Here is a 20,435-nt window from a genome sequence, read left to right on the forward strand (position 1 = left end):
CTATGCTTTCTTTTTCTTCTTCCCCCTACTCCTTCCTCCTCCTTTTAGACGGGGTCTTGCTACATAGCTCAGGCTGGCATCCAAATTACAATCCTCCTGCTTCAGCATCCTGATTGCCAGGATTTGTGTGTTGTGTGTATGTGTGTGTGTATGCCTAACATAACCTCTTCTAAAATAAACTGTTCCTTTGTTCCAGGAATGGCATCTGTAGGGCTCTGTCCTGTCTGGATATATAGCAAATGACAGTGACCGTTCTCAACGGGGGCAGGTTAAAGTGCACTCTGTGGAAAACACATAGCTGCTCACTCACTCGTGCCTAAACAATGCAAATGGCACAATGGTGTCCACAACAGCCCTGTGCACCTGCGGTCATGTGCATTCGTGCAGGATGCTCACATATGAGCTGATATGCATCCATGTATAGACCAAAGTCTATAGGTGTGGCCTATAGTCCTCAATAGTGTCAAGGGGCCTCTTAGACAGAGCCCACCCCGACCCACAAGCTGCCCACTCTGACAATGTCACACAGCAACTTCCAAAAAGAGAAGCAGAAAGGAGGGCAGCTCCCATGAGGAATGGGTCTCCCATTCAGCTCAGACCTCCCATGTCTTGTGGGCACTCCCTTGCAGGTTCTCCTTGCCCTTAGCTGCCTAGTGCCCATAAATAAGAGGCCCTTCCTGCCCCTGCCCATAAGCCAGGGGCCCTATCTTCCCACTGTACACAAGTGAGGGGCCCCCATGCCCACTCTCTGTGAAGTATTCCACCTGTCTAGTGCCCATGAATGGACCCCACTTTCCCACTGTCTGCAAGAGGCTCCACTGGCCCACTTTCCATGAGTGGGAACAACATCTGTGCACTGCCCATGAGTGAATGTTACCTGGAAGTGAGGGGCTCTCCTGCCCGTGAGCATCATTTCCTATCTACCTAATGCCGGTGACAGGCTCTGTGTGCCACAACTGCCTCATAGACGGCTGAGTCTTTGGGTCACCAAGGATCCTGAGCCTGGAATAAAGTCCCATGTGGCCTTGAACCTGTGGTGAGTGTTTGATGCCATTGGGTCTCTGACCTTGGCACTGATACTATACCTAGTTTTAAGGAGTGGCTGATCAGTTCTCCCCAAAACAGCTGTTCTTGTCCCCTGGGCTAATGATGGTCCCATGTGGCTCCCCTGGCACCCCAATGTTCTCATAACTTTGTTGGTGGGGTGGCCTGGTGAGAGGAGAGGCCTCTTACCCCCATGCTATAAAGCCCTATATTACGAGCAGGGTCTGAGAGTGCAAGGGAGGTGGGAAGGAGATTACGAGGATTCTCAAGAGACACACGGAAGCTGGAAAGGGTTAGAAACACTTGCTGCTCTTCCAGAGGACCTGAGTTTGGTTCCCAGCACCTCCTCAGGTGGCTCACAACCACCTGGAGCTCCAGTTCCAGGAAAGATCTCAGCCTCTGGCATCTACAGACACCTACAGTTGTGTGCACACACCCATAGAACATACACACACACAAACACACACATGCACACAATAAAGAATAATAAAAATGGATCTTTTCATAAAGACATATGGAGTTCCAAAAGAATACCTGAACCCTAAGAGAATTCTGAGAGGAGGAGAGAGAATCCAGGGTCTGGAGGGCTCTCACCTGGTCCACACCCAGCAGCACCCGCCTCTCCCAGGTTGAGTCTCCCAGGGGCCCTTTGGTCTCGGTGTGTGCAATGATGACCTCTCACCCTGGTCCACACCCAGTAGCACTCACCTCGCCCAGGTGTGAGTCTCCTAGGGGCCCTTTGGTCTCGGTGTGTGCAATGATGACCTTCACTCCCGGGAGGATCTGCAGGAGGAAAGTTGTTAAAGGCCCTGGGGAAAAGATTCAGTGGCACGGGCAAGTCCTATTTCTCATACATCCCTCCCTTCCTGCCACTGAAGCTGAGGAAGCACCTGAGCAGGATGGACTACACAGATCCAGAGTTGAGCAGCATTTAAAAGGAAGAAGCACTAACGGAAATGCAGTGTGAATCTGAACAAAATGGCCCTGGTCCTTCCCAACCCTCTGGAGATTTCTGGGGGCCTCAGTAGGCCAAGACTGGCTTTGATGGCAAATATCCTCTGGTTGTGACCTAGTGGGGCCCTTTCTCTACTGTCACCTCCAGTCCAGGATCAAGACTGCCCTTTGTGACTGGAAGTGTGAGGGCCCTTGACCCACCCCACCCCTGAACCTGTCTGCAAAGAGGCAGTCCCTTCTCTACATCTGTACCCAGGCCCTCCAACTATGGGCTCTAAGCTCTGGGTATTCAGTTATCTAACTTCACACTGCTGGCCTCTTCAGTGGCCAATCCCACTCCCCAGGTGGTATCCTAGTCACGAGGAGCACAACCCCAGCACTGCCCACACCAGCTTCTACTACCTTCCCAGACTCCATCAACGGTAGACTATGCGGAGAACCCCGTTCCACCAAACGAACTCTAAAAATTGACAAAGAAAAAAATTCATAATAAAATTTACTTCACAGTAATTTCTAAAATGGCAAATCACATGTGTCCGAGTGAGCCCACAATGTCGTTTCCTGGGTGCAAGTGTTCCTGCATTGGCCAGCATCCTCGCCACACAGGACACTGGAGATAGCCTACAGCACTTAGTCAGAGTGTGCACGAGGTTGTGCAGACAGGGAGGGGCTGTACCTGTCGTGTCGCAGTGCCCGCATGTCCACATAGACAGTCGTGGGATCTGGGCCTGTTGTGCCCTGGAAGGAGAACAAGAGAGGAACTCCTTTCAGAATCCCTGTGCTCTGCCGGGTTTCACAAGCATGGCCACGTAAAAGCTCCTCCCAGGCTGTCTGTGACACCCCGATAGAAGCTGTGCATCTTGCAACCAGCCTGTGCAAGGGCTCGTGGTCCCCATGGCAGAAATGATGCTGTCCATCCAAACATCTACTTGGCTAGATGATGCTGAGCAACTCAGTGACTGCGAATCAAAGCATCAAATCCTGGAATTCTGTCAGTTCTGATTAGTTTTCGTCCCCACTGGGTCTGCTATTCTGAACAACACTGCAGACTGGCGGCAGATCCACCAGCACTGCCAGGGCCTGCGGTCTGCTAACTCAGGACCAAGTACAGCAGAGGCTAGGATGAGCCAAACAACTTGAGTGTCATGCGGGCAGGATGTCCTGGGCTATACTGTCACTCAACAAGGTTTATTACTATTATCACATTTATTTAACTGTATGTGCTTGTTCGTACACCCACATGCCTACAGCATGTTTGTGGAGGCCAGAGGACAACTTGGGGAGTCATTTCTCTTCTTCTACCTTGTGGGTCCCAGGGACTAAACTCAGGTCATCAGGCTTGGTAGCAAGCACCTTTACCTGCTGAGACATCCCACCCCACTAGCCTAGGATTGCCATTTTATTGACAAGGAACATCAAACTAAATGGATACCTTGGTCCACATTCCCTAGAGTGTCTAGACAGCATAACCTCTCACCAGCTCTGAAAACTTTACATTTGGTTACAAAGGAGCTCTTGTAAAGTCAAATCATTCTCACTGTGAATAAGCTAAGACAGTAAAAGCAACGTGTATTCTGGAATCCACCAGAAGATCACATGAACTCATAGAAGCGGGGTGGGGGTAGGAGCAGGAAGTAGGGGTGACAGACATGGAGACACTAGCAAGGATGAGGGCTAGGGCAAGGTCCTACCTGCTCAGCTAGTTTTCCCAGCCTGTTGGGCTGACAGAGGCCAGGGCGGCCAGCAGAGGGAGACAGGGAGGAAATAGCACAGGAAACAAACAGAAGGCCACAGGCCACATGAGAAACACCGTGAGAGAGAAGAGCACATCACTGTATTTTAAAGAGCAAACACAGATCTATCGTTACAAGTTCTGCCACTGCACGTGGCACTCACATGCTGACACACAAGGCCAATGCCCTCCCATATGCACGGGTGGGGGCACCTTCAGAGCTAGACTCCGGTATTTCCTAACCCACAGTACCAGCCTGTACATCAGCCACAGCGGTGCATCCGGCCCCGGCCCCCTAGTCTCTTCTGGCAACACAGCCATCTGAAACTTACAGCAGTCTGGAGCACAGCCTGTCGGGGCTGAGAGGACATGAGCAAACGGAGGGGGAACAGTGACACCTTTCAGACAGCTGCGAACTCTGGAGCCGAGACCTGCCCTGCACATGCAGCCACCAAGAGAATCGGGCACAAGCCGAGCCTATGCTTCGGGAACCCAGAAAGGGTACTCTGTGGCCACCACAGCATTTAATATGTCAGATATATGGTCAGTATTTGGCTCTAAGAAATGCTTAGAAAGATATGAAACAGGGACTAATATAAAAATCAGAAAACAGGGAGAGCTCCTGAGAAAGCCTTGGGATGCTCACCTCAATTCTAGAACTTCTTAGAGGCCTACTTTACTAACAGTCCTAAAATACAGTGGCCAGTACAAACTATCACCCCTATGAGTGCTCCAATTTAAAATCTGTATGACATGAATGTATATATGTATATATACATATTGTGAATATATATTGATTGTTTTTTAAAGGCCGTTTCTCTATAGAGCTCTAGCTGTCCTGGAACTCACTGTGTAGACCAGGCTGGGCTCAAACTCAGAGATCCGCCTGCCTCTGCCTCCTGAGTGCTGGATTAAAGGTGTGCGCCTCCACACACAGCTTACTGTAGATTTCGTAGGAAAGCAAGTTCAATCTTGCTTTTAAAGATTAGCTGCATATTACATTTAACCTAGATATGCTCATGATACAATCATAGTCACTGCTTAAAAACGAACTTGTATATATCTAAATACTCCTGTTCATCAGAAAGAAGAGAATATCTTTCTAAACAAAGTCCTTACAGTCTCCAAGCCGAATGGTCATGGGGAAATGTAACATCCACAGCTCCAAGGTGGAGACAGAGATAAAGCTATGTGCTGGTGTCGTCTGTGAACATATTGTTCTCTGGTGCAGATGCCAGTGACCTGAGGTGCCACCAACTTACCTGGAGGCAGATGGCCACGTTGACTCTGCACCCAAAGGTGGTGCTCACAGCCCGTGCAGGGAGGCCCAGGTCTTTGAATAGCTTGGAAAATGACTGCGTCAATGAGATCCGGGGCCGTTCCTCAGCCACTACCATGCATGTGCGCACACATGACAGGTTCACCCCCTTCATCTGCAGAAGAGCAAGAAGTCACTCCACAACACAGAGCCTGGCGCCTCTGCACTGACTAAAGGAATCTCTGCGGGATACCCATGGGGTCTGGCCGTAGATCTGAGCACATAAAGGCAGGTGTCCTCTAGTTCTGCATCCATCTGGGGAATTCTAAGCGCAGAAGTACCCGTAAGTACCCTGAAAACTCTACGGCCAACCCTCTGTCCTACCTCCTCCCAGGCCTTCCTCTCTACGGGGTCTACAGCTTGTCAGACGTGTGTGGGCTGGGAAGTACCACCATGGCTGTGTAGCCCAGCCTGGCACTTACCCTAAGGGCGCCGGTCTGTGCACCCAGACCCTTGGTACACATCTCCATCACTGAGTAGGAACAGAAGGTAACACGAGCCTTGTACTGGCTGACAGCAGACAGCCAGAGGGACACATTGCTCTCCAGCTCCAGCGGGGGAACAAGCACTGACTGGTGTCCTGCGTAGACGCTGTGAGGAGAAAGACAGTTGGCAGGGAGCCAGCGTGCCAAGCCCTAGCCATCCTTGCTCCTTCCTCACATATACCATTTTTCCAGCCTGAATGGGCACAGGTCTGTTCTGAAGCCCAGTGGGAGTTGAGCAAACACCCACTGTGTGGTGGGGTCCTGCGTGCCACCCAAATAATCAAAAGCAGCAGGAACAATGTGTGGAAGAGGCTTCCTAATTATAGAGGCAGATCACTAATTTTTAGCATTTGAATGAACCAGAAGATTCTTCCCAATCACTATTTTTTCCCCAAGTCAGGGTTCTCTGTGTAGCCTTGGAATTCACTCTGTAGCCCAGGCTGGCCTCGAACTCACAGAGCTTTGCCTGCCTCTGCCTTCCGAGTACTGGGATTAGAGGCATGTGCCACCACTGCCCCTTCCCAATCACTAATAATGGACACTGTTTGTATTTAATGAAAGATACTCAGTCTTGTCCGTTTTTTAAATGATCGTGTGTGTGTGTGTATGTATGCGGGGTGTACCAGTGCAGGTCAGAGGGCCACTTCACCAAGTCTGTCTCCTTTTACTTTTATGTGGATCCAGGGATTGAACTCTCATTGCCAGATTTGTATACACCTTGCTGGCCTTTGTTTCCTTTTCTTTCTTTTTTTTTGCTTTTTTTTTTTTTTTTTTTTTTTTTGGTTTTTCGAGACAGGGTCTCTCTGTGGCTTTGGAGCCTGTCCTGGAACTAGCTCTTGTAGACCAGGCTGGTCTCGAACTCACAGTGATCCGCCTGCCTCTGCCTCCCGAGTGCTGGGATTAAAGGCGTGTGCCACCATCGCCCGGCTTTTTTTTGCTCTTTCATTCTTTTTCTTTTTTTTCTTTTTGTTGGGGGGGGGGGCGGCAGGGTCTTTCTATATAGGCCTAGCTGGCCTGGAACTTGCCATGTAGACCAGTCTGGCCTCAAACTCAGAACAGCTCTGAGTACCAAGTGCTGTGACTAAAGGCATATACCTCCATGCCTGGGTATTTTTATTCTTTTATTAAGTTGTGAACCCAGATTCTAACCAACAAACAAACCCATTCACACATCTTAGATTCCTAAACACTCAAATAAAACATTTAACGGTCCAAAGTTCTTAAGAAGCACACAGGCCACACAGGCCCCAGGAGCAATGGGTGCATGCCCTCACCTGCACAGACACCACAGTGCAAAGCCGAGGCCACAGTAAGGGTCCAGGCAGATGGCGATCTGCCGTGAGGGGTACAGCTCACACTGAAGCTTTATGGAGCGGCACAAGGCACTTGTGGCTGCGTGTGACATCTGCAGGAGTGAAGAAAAGGCCTGCTCAGGGCTGTGAAGGAAGAAAGGGTTAAAGACCATGTCTGCTATGCTCCGTGGTTGGCTGGGCATGCAGCTCCATATCACCAAGCACCAAGTCACTTTCTAAGAAGATGGTGGCTCGTACCCCCCAGAACCTGAATAATACTCACAGAAATTGCAAGTAGAAGTCTCTGAAACCAGATTCTATGGCTATACATATATACATATACATTCTAACTGTACAAAATTATTCATTTGTTTTATTTATGTGTATGACTTTATGTACACCATGTGCATGGCTGGTGTCCACAGAGGCCCGAAGAGGGTGTCAAATCCCCTGGAACTGGACTTGCATGTGCTTGTGAGCCACCTGAAACAGTGCCAGAAGCTCTTAATGCTGAGCTCTCCCACCAGTCATTTTAAGTGACTCTTAATTCACGTTAAATAAACTCAGCGAAGCCACCTCCATCCAGAGACCAGGCGTTACTATCAACAGCAACACATGCAATGCTCTCAGGAGTCTGATTCTGGGCTTCATCAATGTTTAACATAAATTTTAAGACACAGTACTGTTGCTCTGTGCTTTGGATAAAAAGCATCTTCTTAAAGCTGTAGCACATACACCCTTCCGACTGTAGCCTTACGCCTGCCCGTGCCCTCAGCGTCCCCATGAGGCTGAAGCCAACAGGAGCTCATGAGGTCCTACCTTCACTCCAGCTAAGATCCCTGTAGTCGACACACTGAAGTCCAAGTACGCAAGCACATCTGGGGAGGGCGGTCTGAAAATGCTAGCTAGCTTCTTTTTTGGAATGTCATCTGTTAAACAAGATGCCAGGGACTAATGTCACACGGCCTGCACAAGCAAAGCTTCAGCCTCCCCAGAGACAGATCTGTCACGAAAGACAGGCTATCAGAGAGCGTCCAGGAGAGGTCACTGGTGCAGGCTCACCATGTCTGTTCTGTGGCTGTGTAGCCTGGACGCTGAAGGCAACGGGAGAAGAAATCACTTCACTGCTAGATGGGAAAGGCCGGAGTGCTGAGGATATGCCAGTATTGCAGAGGCTGTGGCAGAGCCACAAAAATAGCCACACAGACAGACAGACTCTTTGAGTCTGTGTGCTTCAAGTTCATGAGGTAAACACTGCTACTGTCCGTTGTACAAATGGGCAAAGACTCAACAACGGCAAGGCTGAGCTCTTGAGAATAAAGGATTCTGGCCAACTGGAGCTTAGAGCCTGACCTCTGACCCATATCAGCTGCCCCAGTACCTCACATCTGCCACAGTACCAGGCACACAGCTGTATTAGTCTTTGGTTCCCATAGAAAACAGAATTTCAGAATGCAAGTGTATGATGGAAAGGAGAGATTTCTGCCACTCAGGAAGCCAGCACTCGGTCCCTAGTGGTGCTGGGGGTCTACTAGGCCAGGCAGTTCACATCTGCAAAGCAGAGCTGCCCTTCCCCCACCCTGGTGATGCAACCGTAAGACACAGCTTCTTCCAGCTGGTGTGAAGGCATCTCAGGGGCATGATGGCACTCCCCAGTGATAGTGACAGGGATTCTAGGGGTACACAGTGAAAACTGTGCCCCCAAAGAATCAGAAAAAACATGTAGACAACTGCCAGCTAACTATGTTGGCAGGAGGCAGTGGGGAATAGGATTTCAGCCCTTAACATGAGCATGGGACTGCTGATGGTGGGCCCAGAGTAGAGGAGACCGGCCATGAAGGCAACAGTGGTACCTAATGCCCCACTAACACTGTGCCTGTTTTACCAGATAAAGCCAACAAGTCATCCTGCCATTTACACAAACTGATCCATTATCTGGACATTTACTTTTCAATATGTTATTTTATTTTATGTGTATTCCTGACTTTATATATGTGCATCATATATATATGTGCAGAGGTCAGAAGACAGATTGGTTCCCTTGATACTGGAATTACAGGCAGTTATAAGCCTCCATGTGGGTGCTAAAAAGCACACCCCAGTTCTCTGCAAGAGCAATAAGTGCTCTTAACCACTGAGTCCTCTCTCCAGCTCCCCAATGTTTATTTATTTTTTTGCATGCTAACAGCGTCACACTAACAACAGAAAGCAGCCAGGAAAGAAAGCAATCTCCTGTCTTTGCAGGAGCAGCTGTGGAAGACACATACCTGTATCGAGGATGGTTGGCCAGGTCCTGACATCTACAGCGGCAGCTGCTTCTTTGGACTTGAGCAGCCGTGTAATGGCCTGTGTACTAAGGACACATGCAGATTTGCTGACCTACATCACATGGAAGCAAGAACCCAAGTAAGCTTCATCCTTCAGAGAAGACCACGCATGACAAATGCCATGACACTGCCCAAGAGGACATGGCCTGCCAGAAGAGAGAACGTACCTCGACAATCATCTTCACAGTGGGCAAGGTAGTGCCAAGGTTCTGGGGGTGTGGGGGTCGCACAGTGACAGGCACACAGCCACAGTACAGGCAGCCATAGAAGGCAGCGATAAGATCAACCCCTGGGGAGACAGAACACATGGTCAGCGCTGGGTCCCAAAGGGTAGGTATACAATCTCAGGCCTGATGAGGACAACCTAGAATATTTGTCCATAGACAGAAAAGGGACAAGCAGGCATGTTTTCCTTTTGACACAGCCACAGTTAACTCCAAAGGATAAGGTTGGAGTTCACCAAACCTAGCACTGACAGTATGTTCAACCTGACACCCCAAGAGGGGGTCTCCAGAGGGGCCATGAGCATGTGGGGCTGGGGATACAACAGGGGCTCCCATACTGCAGTAGGAAGGTCCTTGCCCTGTACAGCAGCAGTAGACCTTTGGTCCACCAGACCCAGGACTTAGAAGGGCTGGACAAGTCTGCATACACAGACCTCAGAGGACAACCTTTGAGACAAACTGCTTGCAGTGAAGCCACAGCAAGGGGAGTCATTCCTTCAGATATCTAGGACAGCTTAACAGTCTATCTCAAAACATACTAAAATGAAAAAAAAAACATACTAAAATGCATTAGAAAATGATAATAGAAACAAGAATTTTTTAAAAATCAGACATGACTAGAAATTTTAAGAATTCATTTCAAGATAAAGATGCAGGTTGAAGGAGCACAAGGCAACAAAGTCTTAAGATAAAAGATAAGGATGACATTTAAAACTTGAGTGGGAAAGAGATAAGAGAGGAGAAAATGTCAGTTACTAAAGGCAGATAAAGGCGCACAGATGGAGGGAGCAGAAGTACAGAAGGAAAGCGAGGATCAGAAAGCACAGAGGGAATACGATGAGTCAAGAAACTTTCCTGAATTAAAAGGCATGAAGACTCACATTCAGAAAGACCCTGCACATGAGATCACTGAGCAGGAAGAACCAACGCTCATTACAGACACACTATACTTTGAAGACAGGGAAAAGCATTCATTTGTCACAAAGGCAAACACAGAAAGAGGTTTTCACCCACTAGAGAAATGGGACTGGTTCCGGTGGAGACGACATTGCATTTGTTATGCTGGGAGCAGGGCTTGAAGGCAGCCTGGGGTTTTCCATGTAGCATAGAGTAAGTACTGATCCCACACAGCTCCCTAAGGGATCCCCTCCAGGGAAGGAGTTCCCTGGTACTGAGACAGGCACGCTAAGGGGAGCACATATATGGCTAGTGTAGGACCATAAGCATGGGACAATGTGAAGGGAGAATAAACTTGTGGCACCCACTGTCTGAGAATGGCGTCTGCCATCTGCCGCAACCCTAATAAGAGGGTGAGACAGAGCACTTGCCCAGCGTGTACAAGGTCCTGGCTTCACTCCTTAGCACCATGAAAAAAGTGGTTGGGGGGTGAGTGAACACATGCTATAAGTTCAACTTGTTCTTTAAAAAAATTAACACGTTGCCTGAGGTACTGTCATAATTATTTTGAGAATACTGCGTAATGAGGGATAAGAAAAAGTGTAGTAATAGGACATTCCAATCTTGCTATGTCCTAAAGCAGTGGCTCTCAACCTGTGTGTCTCAACCCTTCTGGGGTTGAATGACCTTTTCACAGGGGTCACATATCAGATCTACTGCAGATCAGGATCATATTTGCATCATGACTCATAGCAGTAGGAAAATTATAGCTATGCAGTAACAATGAAAATCATCTTGTGGCTGGGGCCAGCACAACATGAAGGACTGTATTAAGGGGCCACAGCATCAGGAAGGTTGAGAGCCACCGCCCTAAAGCATCAGTGGGAAAACGATCATAGAGAAGAGAGTTAGTGAAACTCCCCAGTTTGACCTTGAGTAGGAAGGCACAATATGAACCAGTAGCTCTCCAAGAAACACAACTATACTTCAATTTCTAGCTCTGCTCAGAATAGCCAGCAGCAATGGCTGCTCCTCACCCCACCCCTTGTTCTAAGATGTTGTGCCTGGAAGGATGAGAATCCAGCTCTAGAGGAAGACACAGGATAAGCGTGAGCCCCTGCCACCCTAACAGCAAAAAACACTACCAAGACCACTAGGAACAGAGGCCCCACCCGAAGGGCTCACAGAGTAGGGAGCGGCTGAGCTCCATTTCCAAAGGCCAGGAGAGGGTCTTGGGCATGCATTTACCTGGGGGATAGACCAAAGCCACGTGGTCCCCAGCATCCAGTCGCCCCTTCTCCATGAGAGCAGCAGCCACTCTCTCGGCCCTTTTGTGCAGCTGGATACAGGTTGCAGTGCTGGTGACTGTGCCCTGGAGAAGAATCAAGTACACTGGTGTGCTAATGTCTTCAGACAGGAGAATGTCTGCTCTGGAACCTGTGTGCATCCTTCTGCACACTGGGTTCCTGTGCTCAGCAATCAAATTACGCCAATGCTAGGCAATGCTGGGGTCTGTATTACAGATGCTTGTAGCAGAGGGTTGGGCATCTCTGAGTGGCCCAACCTGAGCCTAGAAGGGTAAACACTTCACTGGTACTGCCAGAGCCAAAGACTGTATAAAGTCAGAATACCCACGCCTGGAACCCATCTGAATCCTTTCCCTGAGACCTGTCTCACTGGCTTCCCCACTTGGAGTCTGCAGGACGTTGCCCCCGGTATCTATTCAGAGCCACCGCCCAGCACTTCCACTCTCTCCACTGACCTGGAGGCTCTCCCCACAAGCTGACGACATCTTTGTTTGACAATCACGATCTGCCAGCATGACTTAGAATTCAACTATCAGATGGAAGTTTACTGAGACACCAGGAAGCAAGACAGCCTCTCACATGAGAAACCTGAGTTTTTAGCAGGAAGACTGTCTACCGTTTAAACACAGCGGGCATCAATAAATGCTCTGAATGACTGTGCCTGCACTTGAAGCTGCGAAAGGAAGGTGAAGAGTTGAAGGCCAACCTGGCATCTATACCAAGAGCCTACCAGATAAAATTAAACTAAAAAGTGATTCTCTGAGTAAGCAAAGAGTACCAGGGTCAAGCTTGCATTTTCTGAGATCATGGGACCTGCCCTTTGTGACAAAAATCGAGGTCTCTTAAAGCATGTTTGATGACGCTGGCAGGGGAGTCACACAGGGTCTTCCCAATGCTTGTTTCTGTAACCTTGCCATGGGAGTCTTACAGAATCCCCTCTGGATTCCAGGCATTCTGAGCATGGTGTAAAGCATTAACAGGCTTGCAGGCCACATGACAGTGATTTCTCAGCCACAAAACGGAAACAGTTTGGAGTAGCAAACAGTGTTTGTCATTTCAAAGATCTAAGCAAATGTGCAAGGCCTGGATACATAAGTTTTACCAATAAACATTTCCTTTCAGTTCATAAACCCAAGTATTTACACAGATACAGTTCCTAATAAGAAAAGAGAGCCAACAAGAACTTTCCAGATAAATATAAAATCAACAGAAGGACTTTGTGTCAACCGCAAAGAGACAAAGCACGGGTCTCTACAAAAAAAGTAACAGGCAGAGAGAACAATGCCACAGAAAGGCCCCAAATCTAATAGTGCTCTATTGCCCCAACAAAAATTAGGAACACTTGGAAATGACAAACTGGAAAGACCCCCAAAGTCCTGCACTTACCTTGGCATTCAGTAGCAAGAACAGTGGGTGGTCAGGTGTGGTATGAGCTCGCCACTGCAGCACATCTGCCAGGAACAGGAACTGCACAGAGGGGATGGTTCAGCACCTCCACAGTATCCTGGATACCACCCGGCCCTCCCCAGGAGCTGCCCAGTACCTTCCGAGCCTGGTCACTATCCTCCAGATGGGCCAGTTCTCTCCCAGAGGCCTGCGCAATCCTTTTTCCAGCAACCAGGTTCCCAACAATCATCGAGGCTGGTCCAACCTCTACAAACAAATTCCAAAAGACAAGGTGGGAACTTCTAATCCATAATTGTCACATGACATTACATATATATATATCTCACTTTAAACATATCTAAATTGGGTATTTACCTTTTTTCTTAAAATGTAAAAAATATTCAGATCACTCTTAAATACAAACTATATTATATAACATTTCTTGAGATGTTAACCAAATAATTAGCTTTTTATTGCTTTACTATATTTTATGTATAAATCAGAATTCTTGAAGTGTGTTATACTTACTGATATTTCATATGGTCGATAATCAGTAAAGGTTAGCTTTTCCTATTTATAGAACAAAGCAATGACAAACTGAGTATGATAGTTAAACTGGCCTTTACACTTAGTTTTGTGTTAAAGACACAGGAAACTGACCTTTGAGAAACTTCCATTCTAGCAACCTCATGGTGACCAGAGACTTCTTGGATTCCAGAGCCCATGTCTGCTTACAGACATTGTTTCTACCTCCAAGAAACCACCCTTGAATTTACCATTAAAACTGGTTCCTAACAGGCAGATAGAACCATCAGGCAGGTGCACCAGCAACACCCCCTTCTGTGGACTAAGAGCTGGTGCATACCTACCCCATCTTTAACCCCAGGCCCAGAGAGGTGGGTACTTACTACTGTAAGATCCAGTGTGGCTGTACCCCTAGCCAGGACTGCAGTCAACATCAATTCTAAGGCCAGACAATCTTATTATTATATATAACTAACCTGGCTGCTTCTGGCGCGGCTTGGGAAGGTTGGTCACACAGGTATGAGGGCACATCAACACATTACACGGGTGTAGCATCCCTTCCAGAAAACGCTGCTTGGTTTCAGAAATGTGAATTCCTCCGAGAGGAGCCTTGGGCAAGGTGTTGGCAGGAACCAGGGCCAAACAGTACACACCCACCTGGTGGATGCTGTCAATGGCCTGGAAGGCAAGAACTCTGCTGAGCACATGCTACCAGCCAGGGCGGGGAGAGCTGGAAGGGGACACCGCACCACAGAACACTGAGGTGAAGGGTCCAGGAGGTAGAGCCACCCTTGAAACACCTCATGAAGTAAAGAAGACAGAGTGTGCCTATTTCTACCATAAGACACACAGAGTTTTCACACAGACACATAAGCCTATGTAACTGTTTTTTATTAAAAACACAAAGCTCAGTTGCTACAAAAGCATAGTGAGGCCTCTAGTTGGGAAGAGGTGAACCAAAGATAACAGAAGCTAGACATCTTGAACTTGGAATTATGTTTCTATTTCAATTACAACCAACTTGTGTATAAAAAGCAATCCCTGTAACTGAAAGTAAAGAGAATATACTCAGTCAGAATTTAGCTAGCAGCATAGTTCAGAGGCTCAGTTTAATATGGCTTTAAAGAGTCTTGATAGTTGATCCCCAGGGAGAAGAACCATGTGAGCTGTTCCCGGCTCTCCCATCCAGGTCAGCATGGACACCAAACTTGTGAGACTCTGGGGCCACTGAGTGACACCACCTGACTGTTAGCCACCACACTGACAGGACAGCAGCTTAAAACTGTCTGGTCTTGAGTTTGATCCAAGCCTCCAGATCCTCTGAGCCGAGACACAAGACATGACTACAAATGCATGGTCAAGCCAGATTGAGGAAATACCACCCATAACCTATTTTCCTCAAAATCAGCACAAAAATGACAGGGGCACCAAACCTAGTAACCATCAGATAGTTGGGGAAATCTGAGCCGTGAGTTTTAAGATGTGTTAGCAGTATTTCTGTTAACAGGTACACAGGAAGCAGAGTGATGGGAGTGTGGAGCCACTATATTTTGTTTATACTTGACGAGTCTGAAATGCTCTATAACAAAACAAAGCCCGGCCTCTCTGACTTTCATGGCATATATATCCGGTTCCCTTTTTACTGTCATCCAATAAGTCTCCACATGCAGAGAATAGCGACCATCCCGCTTGCCCACCTGTAGCACACGGCTCATCCACTGGAAGCTGTCTTCCTCCGAAGCGTCAGGCCGCTGTTCAGCGACCAAGACAATCCGGTCATCGTGCAGCACAGTCACGGAGAACACGGCAATCCTGAGAAAAGACAAAGGTGAGGTGGCTATACCGAAGTGCAGTGCCTACCTCTCAGTCAGAGCTGCACAGAAGGCGCCAAGCGCTGTGCAGTCAACACGTGACTCTGCAAACACATAGCGTGACCTGCGCCCTGAGCTCCAGGATCGCGGCCGAAAGAGTTTCAGCTCACAAAGCAGACTGCAGTTTCCCCTCCCTCCTCTCCTTCCAGTCCCCACCACCTCCCTCTCCCCCAGTCTCACTCCTCCATTTCTTCCCTGGATAGACCAACTGCCTTGGCCTATCAAGCTGCAGTGAGGCTAGGCACTTCCACTCCTGTTAAGGCTGGACTAGGACAAGACATGAGTCTTCCTGTAAAGGGGAAATTTTCTTAATTCTAATGTTAATGTACCATTTCCTTGTGAACAACTCTTTAAACAGTTTCGTTTGTAAACAAAAGATCAAATCCTTCAATAATGAGTTAACATTAATTGTGACTGATCTATTTGGATTTGTTTCTACTACCTAACTTTACGGATTTCCACAAGTCCTCTTCCATTTATGTTTCCCCCCTAAGGACCAAAGAGATGGCTCAGAGGTTGAGTCCTGGCAGTTCTTCCAGAAGCCCCAGGTTTGATGCCACACAACTACATGGCAGCCAGTAATCTGTAACTCCAGTCCCAGGGGATTGGATGCCCTTTTCTGGACTCTGTGGGCACCAGGCACACAAATGGTGCACAGGCACACACGCAAAATACCCAAGCACATAAAATACAAATAAATCAATTAAAAAATATGTTCTAAACCCTGCGTTTTGTCTGTTTTCCTACAGCATGTGCATCTGGCAGCACTTGTACGGTCAGAGGAAAACATTCAGAGGTCAGTTCTCACTGTGCACCGTGTAGGCTCCAGGACTGAACTCTCTTCCTCCTCCCTCCTCCTTCCTTGTGTTTGTGTGCATGTGTGTTCACATTCACATGTGCTGTTTTTTTGTGTTATGTATCTGTCCATGTGTGCACAGCACCTTCCTTACTGTTTGGACTAGCAATGCTATCTCTATTTTCCCCCATCAAAGCCGAGAAGTTGGATTTCCCCACCAAAGCCCTTATACTAGAACGTCTACCGCTCTAATTCCGCATCATCACAGATATATGTTTTCTTTTTTTTCTTTTAATAATTTCCTTTAATTAATTATAACAGGGTTATTAGAATATCAATGACTTAAAGGCTTTAGTTTTTATAATGCTATGATAATTAGTGTTCAGAAGATCCTTTTATGAATACAGGACTCTTTAAATATTTGTTTTCTTATCTTCTCCTAAAGCTAGTATGCCCACATATTCTGTAACATAACATATACCCCCCACTACCATATTATATCACCCAGCGAGCTTTTCTCAATGTTGTCTTTCTGCCATTCTTACAGCATTCCTAGATTCACTTCCCTAATGTGCTGTCTAAGCTTTTCAATATGGAATTTACTGTGACAAAACTTCTGAAATCCATCCGCCTTGGACCCCACAAGTTAAGGGACAATATAGATAGGCACTGTGCTGTTTGGCTTTTTGTCAACTTATGAGAGAGAGAGAGAGAGAGAGAGAGAGAGAGAGAGAGAGAGAGAGAGAGAGAGAGAGAGAAGGAATAAGGAAAAGGGGTGGGAGAGAGGAAGGGAATCCGGTTGGCAGCTCAAGAGGAGGGTGCACATGGAGCTGGAGAACTGTCTGCAGGACTGAGAAGCTGGCATCCTGTAGATGCCGGCCCAGCTGTTCTTACTTGGTAAGCTATGGGGATACTGAACAGAAGGTGACAGACTCCCAACCGTCCCGGAACTGATCTGCTAAGGTGGCAGAGCAATGTTTTCAAGTTCTAAACTAAATTGTATGCCTATGATACAGGCTAGGGTTATCTGGGAAGAGGAAACCTTGACTGAGAAAATGTCTCTATGAGATTGGCTTGAAGGCAAGTCTTGATTAATGACTGATGTGAGAAGGTCCCTAGGCATGTGGTCCTGGGCTATATTAAAAAGCAAGCTGAACCAGACATACACAGCAAGCCTGTAGGTAGTGTTCCTCCGCGCTTTCTGCTTCAGCTCCTGCCCCCAGGTCTCTTCCTTGCGCTCCTGCCCTGACTTTCCTGTGATGAACTGTAAGGTGTAGGATGAGATAAACCGTTTGCTCCCCAGCTTGTTTTGGTCATGGCATTTATCATAGGCATACAATTTAGTTTAGAACTTGAAAACATTGCTCTGCCACCTTAGCAGATCAGTTCCGGGATGGTTGGGAGTCTGTCACCTTCTATTCAGTAACCCCATAGCTTACCAAATAAGAATAGCTGGGCCGGCATCTACAGGATGCCAGCTTCCAATCCTGCAGACAGTTCTCCAGCTCCACGTGCACCCTCCTCCTGAGCTGCCAACCGGATTCCCTTCCTCTCTCCCACCCCTTTTCCTTATTCCTTTAAACTCTCTATTTCTTTATTCTGGAGCAGTTTCTTAACCTGATTTTTTTAAAGATTATTCATAATGTTCATTCATTGAGGTACCTGTATTCCTCAGGTCCCAGGAAGGGACAAGCAGGCTAGCCTGTCTGCAAAACAAAATCACCCACATCAGTAAGTCACTTGGGCTGGCCTGACCTTATCAAGATACTTCCTCAGGCACAGCAAGATGTGAAGAAGCAGTCTCCACAGCTCATTCAGAGCCAGGGAGTATACATCCCCAATGAGAATTCCCAGGGACATCTCTACCTCTGGCACCTGAGCTTCAGGGGACAAACCCTTAGCAAGGCATGTGTGCCCCAGGTTACTACCACCTTTTGCCCGCTTGGTACGACTCCATGACTATTTCTTCAGTGGATGTTCAAAGGCAGGGCCTGGCCTGGCTTATAGGTACACTAACTAAAGTTATAAAAGGGGCGGCGGGGGTTGGGGGGGTGGTAGACACATGCCGCACACTGCACCCCCCCGTCTGCACTCTATGTGCTAGAATCCAGTTCGCAAGCTCTGGGCAAGGGGCTGGAGGTTGAGGAAACACACGCAGAGACAGACCGACACACGGACCTCCAATGGCTGGTACAAAAGCCCTTCTTTAATAGCACCATGGAGGCTTAAATACCCTGCAGTCAATGGCCAACAGAAAGCCCATCCTCTGATCCTCTAGGCAAAGCACAGCCTTTAGTCACTTCAATTAGAAGGCTCTAGACAGGGAAGAGCAGCTGAAAGCCAGGACTCAATTAGTCCCAACAGACACATACCCTTTGGAGAAGAACAAAACTTTAAAGGCAGTTGGCTGTACAGACCAAAGGAAAGAGCTTCCTCTAGAACAAAGAACTCAGGGGGTGGGAAGAGTTAGACAAAAATCCCTTCTCAGCCCTTTCCCCATGAAGTCATAGGCCCAGAGGTAAAGATCGTCTGCTCAACAGACATGAGAGTCTCTAAAGTCTTTGCTTAACGACACAGAAAAGCTGAGGACATTTTTATTATAGAAGCAATGAATATGTTGTGTCTCCCAAAACCTTCTAAGAAAACAGAGTTTGCCCGCAGTAGTTCACACAGTGGCTCTGCTCTTTTAATCAGCATTTACGAGACGATGAGGAAGCTAGAATCTACTCATTTCTAGCAGCTGGGATCCCTTTGCCCTTTTACCCAATCATGTATTTGGACCTTACTCTCTTTTTGAAAAATAATTTTTTTGGTTTTGTTTTTTGAGGAAGGGTTTCTCTGTGTAGCCCTGACTGTCCTGGAACTCACTCGAACTCAGAGATCTGCCTGCCTCTGCCTCCTGAAAACTGTGATTAAAGGTATGTGCCACTACCACCTAGCCTCTTTTTGAAATTTTAATTAATTCATTTGTTCTATATGGATGTTTTGCCCGCATATATGTCTATGTACTACGTGTGTGCCTGGTGCCAGAGGAGGCCAGAACAGGGTGTTAAATACCCTTGAACTGAGCCGGGCGGTGGTGGCGCACGCCTTTAATCCCAGCACTTGGGAGGCAGAGGCAGGTGGATCTCTGTGAGTTCGAGACCAGCCTGGTCTACAAGAGCTAGTTCCAGGATAGGCTCCAAAACCACAGAGAAACCCTGTCTCGAAAAACCAAAAAAAAAAAAAAAAAAAAAATACCCTTGAACTGGAGTTACACCTTCCTAATGGGTGCTGGAACTGAACACAGGTCCTCTGGAAGAGCAGCCAGTGTTTGTAACCACTGAGCCATCTCTCCAGCCCCAGACTTTACTCTCTTAAAGAACTGAAGAAACTCTTTAAAATAAAGACATTTAACTCTGCTATCATTAATGCAAATACTTTTCTCTTTCTTTGGGTAACTTTTCTGATAAACATAAATTTTTAAATTTTGCAAATTCAGGTTTACTGGCTTTTCTGTTCTACAGAGACTTCCCAGATTTTAGGTACAGAAGGAATCTGCGACCCAGGTGCAGGGTCTACAGTGCATCACCTGCCTCTGTAGACAAACTTCATGGGTTCCACGGCCAGGGCAGTGGCTACAATGTCATCTGCATTATGTCTGCGCACGCCTACAACCATCAGCCCGTCCAGCTTGCCCACGACGAAGACCAGATTATCCTGAGAAAAGGGTGTGGTCAGGCCTCATGAGAAGGATTTTTGATAGGACAAAGAAACCAGCATCTCACATGGGATTAAAAAAAAAAAAAGTGACTTCATGACTTGGTCGGGTGGAACAGACTATGTGGGTTAGGTGGTACTGAAGGATGGGAAAGGGGATCAAGGCAGAGGGCAAGAGAGTTGTGGGTGAGGACGTGAAGGCCCGAGACTGCAGCAAGGCAAGGATCCTGGTGTATTGAGTGGCCTGTGAGCTAGCTGCAGCTACAGACAGGACCACATTATGCCACCGATACTAAGCAGTCCTGGACTGCAGACACCCACCAAGGGAGCACTCCCCTCCCTAAGCTGTGACAGCCAATGTTTCTGGGGAAGGAGAAAGAAAATCATCTACCTGAGAAAAGGTGGGTCAAGACGCCACAGAATATATTCATTTTAACTTATTTAAAACATCAAAACTGGAAGAAAATGATAAAAATGGAAACGCCCGTGGCTGGAGAAGCACTGCATGCAGGTGAGGAACGGGTAAGGGTGGCCGCAGAGAACCGAGGGCGTCAGGGACAAGAGCACATACGCAGTGA

General features: G+C 47.6%; 1 protein-coding gene across 5 annotated transcripts in view; it reads right to left on the reverse strand.

Annotated features, from left to right (window-relative positions):
• Positions 1 to 20,435, reverse strand: part of Dip2a (disco interacting protein 2 homolog A) — an 80,162-nt gene that overhangs the window by 3,818 nt on the left and 55,909 nt on the right. For 3 of the 5 annotated variants that reach the window (XM_057751968.1, XM_057751969.1, XM_057751966.1), the window contains 16 exons: positions 19,730 to 19,857; positions 15,189 to 15,303; positions 13,968 to 14,169; positions 13,124 to 13,233; positions 12,967 to 13,047; positions 11,522 to 11,645; positions 9,320 to 9,441; positions 9,093 to 9,204; positions 7,645 to 7,754; positions 6,808 to 6,938; positions 5,471 to 5,639; positions 4,993 to 5,163; positions 3,690 to 3,719; positions 2,675 to 2,736; positions 2,401 to 2,458; positions 1,753 to 1,827 (listed from right to left, as the gene is read on the reverse strand). In XM_057751968.1, the coding sequence (XP_057607951.1) occupies positions 1,753 to 1,827; positions 2,401 to 2,458; positions 2,675 to 2,736; positions 3,690 to 3,719; positions 4,993 to 5,163; positions 5,471 to 5,639; positions 6,808 to 6,938; positions 7,645 to 7,754; positions 9,093 to 9,204; positions 9,320 to 9,441; positions 11,522 to 11,645; positions 12,967 to 13,047; positions 13,124 to 13,233; positions 13,968 to 14,169; positions 15,189 to 15,303; positions 19,730 to 19,857 (1,800 nt within the window). Of the gene's footprint in view, positions 1 to 1,752; positions 1,828 to 2,400; positions 2,459 to 2,674; positions 2,737 to 3,689; positions 3,720 to 4,992; positions 5,164 to 5,470; positions 5,640 to 6,807; positions 6,970 to 7,644; positions 7,755 to 9,092; positions 9,205 to 9,319; positions 9,442 to 11,521; positions 11,646 to 12,966; positions 13,048 to 13,123; positions 13,234 to 13,967; positions 14,170 to 15,188; positions 15,304 to 19,729; positions 19,858 to 20,435 lie in introns of those variants that run through there. The other 2 variants (XM_057751967.1, XM_057751970.1) reach the window with 2 other exon arrangements.

This window comes from Chionomys nivalis, chromosome 19, assembly GCF_950005125.1.
Source record: "Chionomys nivalis chromosome 19, mChiNiv1.1, whole genome shotgun sequence".
Classification (NCBI taxonomy): domain Eukaryota; kingdom Metazoa; phylum Chordata; class Mammalia; order Rodentia; family Cricetidae; genus Chionomys; species Chionomys nivalis.